Source organism: Sebastes umbrosus, chromosome 12 (assembly GCF_015220745.1).
Source record: "Sebastes umbrosus isolate fSebUmb1 chromosome 12, fSebUmb1.pri, whole genome shotgun sequence".
NCBI classification, from domain to species: domain Eukaryota; kingdom Metazoa; phylum Chordata; class Actinopteri; order Perciformes; family Sebastidae; genus Sebastes; species Sebastes umbrosus.
In genome coordinates, this window is record NC_051280.1 from 24,258,805 (window position 1) to 24,269,807 (window position 11,003).

The following is an 11,003-nucleotide window of genomic DNA, read 5'->3' on the forward strand; positions in this document are numbered from 1 at the left end:
CACACACACACACACACACACTCATACACTGAGGCCATGGGTATTTCAAAGCAATCTCAACCTTGATTTTCACATTGCTGCAATACATCGTCTCTCAATGGGAAAAGTAATAGAATGGAGAATGACAATATATAGAGTCTATGTAGGTTCATATATAAAGATAATAAAAGTGTGTGTGTGTGTGTCTGTGTGAAAGAGTGAGAGAGGAAAAAAAGCTTAAGGAAGTTGAATGTGAGGAGAGAGAGAGAGATGAAGAAGGCGGTTAATGGTGGAGGCTGTAAACAATATGATCTGATGATGAAGAGAGAGAAAGAGAGAGAGGGAAAGAGGTGGGGTGAACGCCAGAGCTCAAATACGGGAAGTCGAGGCAGCTGTGACGCACTGAAGCACCAAAGCAGTCAAGATAAAGTGCCAGAAAAAACTCTAGGATGCAGAGAAATATGATGATCACACATCTTCTCACATTTCTTCAAATCATGTTCATCTCAAGTCCTCCAGGAGTCCACAAACTGCAGGTGAGTTTTTTTTTTTAGTTCATGACATGAAGTGATCTTAATGGCTATGGTGCATGTTGAATGGATAAACAAATACAGTGTGGGAATCCAAACAAAAAAGCCTCTCTGGAGTCTGTATATCCAGCTGAATATTAGTGAGTGACAGCATTGTTAATCTTGTGGGAGGACAAGAGAGCAAACAAAAGATATTTATAAAATAATAGAAAGCTTATTTTTTTCACAGCATAATTACATGTCTACGGCTATGAGAATGCGACAAGTTGTGTGAAACATCTTTAGGCGAGAACATAGTTTTACATGCACATGATACATTTAGAGATTTTGAGCTATTTTGCTTCCATAGCATGTCTTCTTTCAGACTAGAGGAAAGAAAACATCCAAAATACACTTTTATGTGTTTATTTTACTACTTTGTCTATTTTACGTCTGTAGATTTTTCCTAAATTCACCAAAAGTAGCATTAGATAATGTCTCATTTACATATCTAAACATGCAATTTCAGAAAATTTGTAATACAAAAACAAATTGTCTTAATGTAAATAATCAACTGGGGAAGTTTCATGGTGATATCTATTAGTTGTTGTTGTTTTTTTTTAACCCAATTCACCTGCAAAATGTATGAAATTAGTTTTTTTTCCCACTTCAGTAGCACACCAACTTTCCAGTTTCATTCCTATCTATATTTTGAAGGTTTTAAGAGAGGGGTTTGTTCATATATTATTCATAGCCTGATTTATATTACATTTTATTTATTTTTTCTCATTTTATTTTATTCATTTTCATGGCTGTTGAAAGTATTTTCTGATTTATGGAGTGATAAAAAAAAAAAATGATACCCCTCTGTAAAAACCTTTGACTCTAATATGTCAACAAAATGAAACAATGATTTCTAACCTGGCTTTATCCAATATTCAGATTTATGATCTGGAAATGTATGCAAATTAGCATATATTTAATTAGATAATTCCTAATTTGCATATTTAAACATGACATTTTCAGAAAACTTGTAATATAAAAAATAATTGCCTTGATGTAAATAATCAACTGGGGAAGTTTCATGGTGATACCTATTAGTTCAAATGTTTAACCTATGCACCTGTAACTAATTATTGCTGCTGGTGATAATTAATTCCATTTATTCATTAAATTGATTAGACTGCTTTTTGTCTGAATTTCGCTTCCACTTATGAAGGTAGTTTCTCTGCTACAGACGAGGGCTGAGGTACAGCTGCTTGGTAACAACAGTACAGTACGCATGCAACAGTACAGTGCAATTAGCATATCACTTTGGTATGTTATGCCCTCAGGAGACTTCTTGGTATAAATATGCTGGCAACAGTTTTATAGTACGTTTTCTGACCCAAATACTGTTGCAATTAAGAAATTCTTTAGTGTTGGAAGGAAAAAGAAATCATATTGCCCTATTACTGAGTCTCTCTGAGTAACTATTATGTATCTGTACTCAAAGCTTAAAGGGGTATTCCAGTAATTTAGTGTTGCACTTCCATAAAGTTGAGGGACTCACAAGACACATAAAAGAAAAAATAATGATCTATATCGAAGCAGTAGAGCAGGCGAAATATTCTGACTTTCAGTCACTAGTTTGGGCAAAGCTCCAAAACAGCTGGATCCTACAATTCCCATGATGCAATTGGCTAGCATCTGTCTCTGCCTGGTGAATGCCCACATCTTTAATACTCTACACACCTAGTTTGTAACTTCATGTGTAAAATTGTTGGAGCGACCTTTTAAAGTTCACCTTTTCTCTTCTTTCCATTAGATTTAGAGTCTAATAACCTTCCTGCCAATCAGCAACATGAACTGCTCCCTCGCTGCTCTTTTCACAAATGGCGCCGCAGTTTCCAGTGATGTGGGCTGCCCCGAGGCTGCTGTGGTGTGTGGGATGAATATCTCCTGGGTGTTGGCTAACGCTACCGCACAAGAGCTGAACGTCTTGTGCTTGAGCGAGGCGGAGTACCTGGCCGGGCACCTGGGGCCTCCGAGGTCCCCCATCTTCCTCCCCATCTGCGTCACCTACCTCGCCATCTTCGTGGTGGGCGTACTGGGCAATTCTCTCACCTGCACGGTCATTTTGCGCCACAGGGTGATGCAGACGCCCACCAACTACTACCTGCTGAGCCTGGCGGCGTCTGACCTGCTGGTGCTGCTGCTGGGCATGCCGTTGGAGCTCTACGACATGTGGCAGAACTACCCCTTCCTGCTTGGGAAGGGGGGTTGCTACTTCAAAATCTTCCTGTTTGAGACCGTCTGCTTCGCCTCCATCCTCAACGTGACGGCGCTCAGCATAGAGCGCTACGTGGCGGTGGTGCACCCCCTCAAAGTCAAACACATGGCCACGCGCGCTCACGTCAAGAGGGTCATCTTCATACTGTGGGTGATGTCCATGTTGTGTGCCGTGCCAAACACCAGCGTGCATGGGATTGTGGTGCTGCCTCCATGGTTTGGACGACAGTTTCCCCGTTCAACTATCTGTCGTACGTATAGATTTATTAATTTTCGATTTTATTTTTGCTATTTTAAAGCAATGTTAGCACCTTTTCTAGCTTGAAAGGTCTAAGAGGTTTTGCAGTGGTATATGAAGCTATAATACCCATGGTACACCTGGCATCATGATCTGACTGACAAGTCTATTTCTTACACTTCCATCCTCAGACGTGAATCAGCCCACCTGGATGTACAACCTGATCATCCTGATTTCCACGCTGGCCTTCTTCATGCTCCCCATGCTGATAATTAGCGTTCTTTACCTGCTCATCGGCTTACGGCTGCACAGCGAGAAGATGATGACTGTGGTGGACGCCAGATTTGGACCAGAAAGACTCTCCAGGTCCCACGAACAGAAACTGAGAAAACGCAACCTGCAAGTCACCAAAATGCTGTGTGGGTGTCATTTCAGTCATGTTAAGGAGCCGAAAACTGAATTTAAATTGACTGTATGTGTGTGTATGAGGGTTTAAACCCACCTGTTATCCTTTTATATCATTCACCTAAACTGTCCGTCTGGTCCTGTCCAGGTGTGCTGGTGGTCGTGTTCGGCCTTTGCTGGGCTCCCTTCCATGTGGACCGCTTGATGTGGAGCTACATCGATCCCTTGTCCGGGCAGCACCTCCAGGTCTTTGAGCACGTCCACGTCGTCTCCGGAGTCTTCTTCTACCTGAGCTCTGCCATCAACCCCATCCTCTACAACCTCATGTCCACGAAGTTCAGAGAAATGTTCAGTCACGTCACTTGTTATTCTCACCGCTGGTCGGTGAGCTCCAGCTTGCAGATGACCCAACGCAGCACCTTGAGCGAGAAGACGCCCGGTAGTATGAGGAGTACTTAGTCTGGGCCAAAAGGAAGTCCAAGAACATTAGACACCGATTGGGTGACGATTGGAATTTTGGAAGAATGTAGTTCATCCCTCCAGTATAGAGCTAAGAGACTTGAAGAATCAATGTCAAGGAGCATTGAAGCTGTTCTAGAAGCTACCAACACCTTATTAGACAATTTATGTTGTTTTTTCCTTTAATCTGTCACCCATCCGTACATATAAGTACCTCCAAAGGTCCCCAAATGGAAGGATATTACCCTCATAGTGGTAGGGGATGTCACACAAAGATGAACAGACGTCACCCCGCAAGGATAGAACCATGTGACTAAAGGCTTAAGCCCGAAGAGACACACTGAAGAAAAAACAATTATTATTTCTTCACACTCTCCTTCTGTATCTGGAAGTCCTCCAGACTGCAGAAATATCTACAGTAGCTCAAATCCCATTAAGAGAGAGAGAACCAATGAGACCCCTGACATGGAGCAACATCGACCTTTCAAACGTCAATGTTCGGATGAACAATGAAATTATCATATAAATGATGCAACCGCATTTGTATTCATTGTATTCATATCCATTGACTGTTTCAAAATTTCTATTAAGAGTATTTGTGTTATGGTGGTACAGCAGTTAGCACAGCAAGAAGGTTCTGTTTGCATGTTCTCCCTGGGCCTGAATGTGTACGGCTAATGGGCGAACGTATTTATTGTGCGTACTGTTTTTGTGAAGCATAACATTTCCAGGCTGGCCTATTTACTGCTGCCTATTAACACGCTTTCACAGCAAAGAATGAATACACACAATGGCTGCTGTTTAAAAGCAAGAACATATCTCCAGGAATGAGTCAGATGTGAAAATGAAAGTCAATTAAGTGAAGCAGGGGAACAAACAAAAGGTAGCGGTTTGTCTGTGGTGTTTTATAACCAGTGGCGACTCTGATTAGTCATGTGCCTTACAAGTATTTCCACACACATTTCTTTGATAACTGTATCGTGTACTTACTTATACAATGTACAATATTAGTAATTCTACATTTTGTTTAACGCTAAAAGAAAACCTGTTAAGCTTTTGTGCTTTTCCCCTTTCCTTTAGTGTGTTACAGTATATAGTTCTTTGTGCATGTAAAAGGTCTGCAAAGTTACAAAGCCCAAAGTGCACCCCAAAGGGAGTTACTCTCCCCCACAGAAACACTGCTCCTGAACTGCCTGAAACGCCTCACTTGAAGTCCCGCCTTTTTTTCTGTAACGTGGTGATGTCACCAAGTAACACATTTGCATATCGGCTAGTTTAACACGCCTTCAAACAAAGCTAGTTAGAGCGGAGCTGGAATGTCCGAAGAGTTTGGCTCGGTTGACTAATCACAACAGAGTAGACAGGTTGACCAATCAGAGCAGACTGGGCTATAGGGACGGGCGGGGCAGGAGGTCAAACAGAGCGTTTCGGACAGAGGGTGAAAAGAGGTGCTGCAGCACAGCCAGTATGAGAAAAATAAAGCCTTTTTTTAACATTAAAGCATATAAACATGTTCTAGTAGAAACCACAAATACAAGCATGCACCCGAAAATGAGTATAATAGGTCCTTTTTAAATAACAAAATTATCACTTCAGAAATGGTTGCTACCAGGTTTAAAGGATCGCCTGCTTCTATTGCTTTCCAAAGTGTCATTGTTGTTTCATGTGCTGAATGAATTGCTTTAATTTCAAATTGTATTGAAAACAGTACCTGTTTATAGGACAATGTGAATATTTATCAACTCCTTTAATAATGCACAGGACCTGATGCAGTATTCTCTATGAAAGCATGTTTGTACAGTATGTTTTTCTCAGCGTCTACCCTTGAAATAGATTAAATGACCTGCTTTTGAACATCATTGCTGCTGGTAAGATGCGCTGTTCTTGTTACTGGTTTAACTTGGAAACAAATGTGTGTACACAATGAGTCTTTATACACTTGTTTTCATGTTCAGACTCCTATAGAGCAACCAGCTACAGGACATCTGTGTATAAACATCATGGTTAAATTTACGAGTGCATGGCGCCTGCCAAGAAGAGCAACAAGAACCTTTCCACTCAGCTGTCAACGTTGGGTGACACACAGTCCAGTGGAAACAGCTAATGAGGATGATAATTATGAGGGGGGTAGAGAGGAAAAATTATGTCACCGGGTCAATAATATGGAAAAAAATGAAATGCTGATCGACATGAAGCAGGCAAAGATGAGCTGGATGCTGACAAATCACGCTGTAATGACACAGTGTTATTGGTGCGCCACACCAACGCTAATGAACAGCTATCTACCCACAACTTCCATCACCATCACAGAATACAGTACACTGTTTACCCACCGGCTGCACAAATAGACTCATTTAAAAGGCAGAGCATCGCAGCATCGCCCCGAGTAATGGCATTCATTCAAGAGCGCAGTTATTATTATCACCCGTGGCGCTTTGATATGACAATAAGAAGCAGACAGTATCATTTAACTTTAAAGAAGAGCAGAGTGTGGAGGCGCTGTGAAATTAAAACACACATCAACCCAAAGGAGAAACGTGATGTGTTTCATTTTGACTTTCCCTCACAAGACATGTTGAAAACCATAAAATCCCACAATTGGAAAAGAATAAAAACTCATTGTGATGCTTAGTAGGAGCCGTAGGGGAGGTGAATTGCAAAGTTTTTTGACTTCACTAGTTTTTATCTGTTCAAACTACACAGAAATATGTAATTTATATGCATCAGCCTGACATGTTTTGACTCACAATACGATGTAAGTAGAAAGTTCGAAATTTAATTTAGAATCAGTTAAACGCAACGCTAAACTTATAGGCCGCCTCTATGAAAGCAGCAGATGATAGCTGCAGCACTATTATACAATATCCTTATGACACCGAAATGATCGTTTGAGACAAGCGCAAGGACAGGAGGTAATGTAGGAGCACAAAAGCATATCAGAGACAAGAAGGACACGGAGGAGGAGATATGATTCACTGCAGAGAGGATGATGTGAGGTGTTTCATAATGAGATGGGTTTAAGTGAGGATGGGCTCTGACACTAATAGTCTGACTGGAGCTTGAAAGGTCATTCTAATAAGAATAGCCGTTGAGAAAAAAAAAAAAGACAGAGAACAAGTGAGACTGTTATGTCCTTCACCTGTGTTAAACGGAGACCTGAGCGTGGGGGGGCTGAGCTATGGCTGCATCAGCACCATGGTTGACAATTCAGTACCAGTAACCCAACATCAAGCAGTGAAGCGAAGCATATGAAGGTTAAAGGGGACATATTATGCTCATTTTCAGGTTCATACTTGTATTTTGGGTGTCTACTAGAATATGTTTATATGCTTTAATGTTCAAAAAACACCTTATTTTTCTCATACTGTCTCATATACCTGTATTCACCCTCTATCTGAAACGCTCCGTTTCAACGCCTGTCTCTTAAATACGACAGAGTAGTAGGGCCACATTGAGGAAAAAAGAATAAATCTGAGATTTCGAGAATAAAGTCATAATATTACGAGAATAAAGTCATAGGTTTACGAGAAAAAACGTTGTAATATTATGAGTATAAAGTCACAATGTTATAAAGTAGTAATTTTACGTGTTATTTTAGAGGGGAAATAGAGCAGCGTGTGTGAAAATGAGGAACGTGGAGCATCTTGTGAAGTTATACTTTAGTTTAGGTTTCCCAAATGACGAAATACTTAATCTTTGGGCACATCAGCACCACATTATCATAAGTATCAGGACCTTGAAAAGATTGTGCAAGAAACTGCGTTTATTACGAAGAAAGAACCACACGGACCTGGGGGATTTTACCTCTTTTGTGGAGGAGGACATTACTTTATTCTCGTAAATTACGACTTTTTTTCCTTGTAATATTATGACTTTATTCTCGAAATCTCCAATTTTTTTTTACTCTCAATGTGGCCCTAATACTCCGTCGTACTTAAAGGCCCCTTCCAGTAAAAGCCCACTCTGCTCTGATTGGCCTGCGAGAAAAATATGGTGCACCTTTACAAAGATACTTCTCCAGCTGTGGGTAATATATTCTAATGAGCCTGCATGTGACGGAAGGGGAACCAAATCTGAATGGCTTGTTGAATCACATGTTTTCTGATCTAGTCAGCCCACAAAAAACTGACTGGGTTGTCTCATTCCACAGTTTGTGGGTTGGCACTCCAGATACCCAAATATATGCGCACAAATACTGAAAAAGTGAGTTTTTCATGATATGCCCCCTTAAGGTATAAATTTGGCGGCAAATCTGGTACTAAATTTAAAGCAGCACATCAATATTTTTAGCCATGCTAGCACTGTGTGGCTTTAGGGATGTCTTTGGCCCAGATTGAAATATCTCAACAAGAATTTGCTGGATTGTCATTACATTTTGTACAGACATTCATGGTTCCCAGGCGATGTCTCATACTACTACTACTAATCCCGTTTTCAACTTGTTCCACATCATTCAAGTGAAATAAAAAAATTTAGACTGGTGTACAGGATGATGGATACTCAGATTTGGGCTTCTAACATTGCAAAACACATGTTATGTCCACCACAGATATACTGTAGATAATGGCTTTATGATTGTTGGGCCATTCAAAGACTTGTACATAGATGGTATTTTACCTTAAATGTGACCAAGTCATTGAAAGGTATGCCATTTCTAAATCTCATTTCTTTAGATTATCCATGTAGTGTATATGATGTACAGGATTGGAGCGACAATGACACCCTGCCTACACTCACTTAATTAAATAAACTAAGCATAAACTTTTATTTTGAATCTATATTTCATTGAGAAAATCTAGTCCTTCCAGCGCTGAAATTAAATATATACATTATTAAGCCTCATTTATTCAGGGAATGTCATTGACATCAAGATCTATTTGGAGATCTGACAACAAAAAACATTGATATATGAGTTAATAAAGCTTTAAATTCTCTCAGAGGAATGTGTGTCAGCGTTGGTATGAGGAATTTTTAAAGGCAACCTATACGGTGATCTGATGTCATGGACACAGCCAGGTATGCTGGTGCCGTCTTCAACCTTTTCATATAACTCACAATGGTGAGTATTACTTTTGGTGAGTATATTATATTACACAGTGAATCATTGTTTAGCATGGCCTCACTACTGTGTGTGTGTGTGTGTGTGTGTGTTTGTCATCTCACAGTCCAAAGTTAGGTTAATTAGAAATCTCAACATAGGGCATGCTATCTCCTCCGTGTCCTGTGTTCCTGAAACACAATGGACGATGGAGAATGAATGTATGGACAGTTATTATAGGAAAAATGCCTGAATACTAATGCGTGACCACAGATTCTCGGGCAACTGCGGCCCTGTGAGGAATGCATTTTCTTATAAAGAACCCTGGTCAGTGAATGATAATGTAAAGAACACCATTTTCTCTGCCTCCTTCCTGTAAATTGCTTGCACAGACCAGTATTGGAGTGTCAAGGTTGAGCCACAACATTATTCAGCTGGGTACATGCGTGCAATGAGCTCACGTACTCTCAGAACAATGTACCTACAAGACCGCGGCGAATGTCAGTGTAAGCAAAAAGTAATTTGGAGACTGTAAATGTTGGTAGATAAAAGGGAAAAGGGACATCAACAGCACATTGATTAAACTCTGTCACCGCTGCACTGTTTTCATTTCATCCTTGTTGTAGTCTTAGCGGGTGAGATTAGCTCGCCACCCAATTTATAAGCAAGCCATTTCACAAAAGACAGGTAAACCGCGGGGCAGGAGTTCTGCTGTGATTGCATTCTCCTTGTGTGAATAAGTCGGATGCTCCTGTTGCTGAAATGACTCATACACCTGCAAAGTCAAGAGGGAGAAACTCCTCAGGAGAGCAGGAGAAAGTCACGGCTCACATAATCCAATATCATTTAGTGTTTTTTATCCACGCTGTAGCGCCGCGGCTCTAAGGACGAAAATGTCCCGCTTTGGTCGTGACTGATATATTCCGACAGCGATTAGAGGAATTGCTAGGACATTTTGTACAGACAGTCATGGTCCCCAGAGGATGAATTTATCCCCTGACTTCTCCTCCATAGCTTGTGTGTGTTTTTAGTGAAATGTCTCAACAACTGTTGCTTTGAAATTTGGTATAACTTGCTAATTTGGTGAGCACGGTAAACATTATACCTGCTAACCATCGATATGTTAGCATTGTCATTGTGAGCATGCTACTGAAGTGATAATGTGAGCATGATACAAAGTTCAGAGACAGAATTTAGAGTCAGAAGTAGCTCCAGGCTGCACAGCTAAGCTAAAAGTAGATGTGTAGCTAATCTTAAAGGGACGGTGTGTAGGATTTGACAGCAATTTAGTGGCGTGGTTGCAGATTGCAACCAACTGAGTACCCCTCCGCTCACTCCTCCCTTTCCAAGACCGCGATAACGTGAGCCACTAAGCGCAAAATCGGGTAGCACTGTTCGCCTCGCTCAGAGGCCGTCCTCACCATAATAACACTACTTTAGGAGCAACGGTAGTCCGACATAGTCAGTGTTTGGTTTGTCCGTTCTGGGTGAATGTAGAAACATGGTGGAGCAACATGACGGACTCCGTGATGAGGATCCGCTGCCTATATTAAGGGCTCATTCCAAGCTAACGAAAACACGACGATACAATGAAAATGAATGAATAATTCATGAATAGTGAAAACATAGTTATGAATAATATATTCCATTTCTGCAAATAGATCCTCTGAAATGCTACACACTGTTCCTTTAAGATTCATCTGCACAGCAGAAACCAAATATTAGTTGCAATAATCATGCTATCAGCTTAAAGCTCAGTGTGAAAAGAGTTGTGTATTTTCTTACTAAGCTGTGACTTCCAGTAGTTTCCTGTCACTCTATTTAACAAAGCAGCAGAGCCAGTAGCCCCCCGACAAATGAGCTTGAAGATTACCAGCAACATCCTCTCTGAGTCAGTCTTGATGTAATGTTCTGTGGTGAAATGAAATATTGGTATTCCAGAGGCCTCATTGTTTACAGCGCGGGATAATACAATTCTTCAACTAAAAACATTGCACATCTGTTTACAGTTGTGGCAGAAGAACATCTCGTATGCAGTACAGCTTGTATATCCACACTGATCTCTATTATAAGCATGAGTTGGACTTGTTAGGAGAGCACACCA

At 40.7% G+C, this 11,003-nt stretch overlaps 1 protein-coding gene across 1 annotated transcript; it reads left to right on the forward strand.

Moving 5' to 3' along the window:
- The first annotated feature begins 213 nt into the window (after positions 1-213).
- On the forward strand, positions 214-4,995 carry LOC119497997 (neuromedin-U receptor 1-like). The gene is made up of 4 exons (XM_037786465.1): positions 214-515; positions 2,296-3,010; positions 3,189-3,416; positions 3,551-4,995. Exons 2-4 carry the CDS (start codon positions 2,332-2,334, stop codon positions 3,859-3,861), a joined length of 1,218 nt encoding a protein of 405 aa, XP_037642393.1. The 5' UTR covers positions 214-515; positions 2,296-2,331; the 3' UTR covers positions 3,862-4,995.
- Positions 4,996-11,003: the final 6,008 nt, after the last annotated feature.

Excerpts from the sequence above, each read along its gene's own strand:
- LOC119497997 (XM_037786465.1), top strand. The coding sequence starts at position 2,332 with ATGAACTGCTCCCTCGCTGCTCTTTTCACAAATGGCGCCGCAGTTTCC. Across the intron at positions 3,011-3,188 it reads TCCCCGTTCAACTATCTGTC|ACGTGAATCAGCCCACCTGG; the intron begins GTACGTATAGAT and ends TTCCATCCTCAG. Across the intron at positions 3,417-3,550 it reads GCAAGTCACCAAAATGCTGT|GTGTGCTGGTGGTCGTGTTC; the intron begins GTGGGTGTCATT and ends GGTCCTGTCCAG.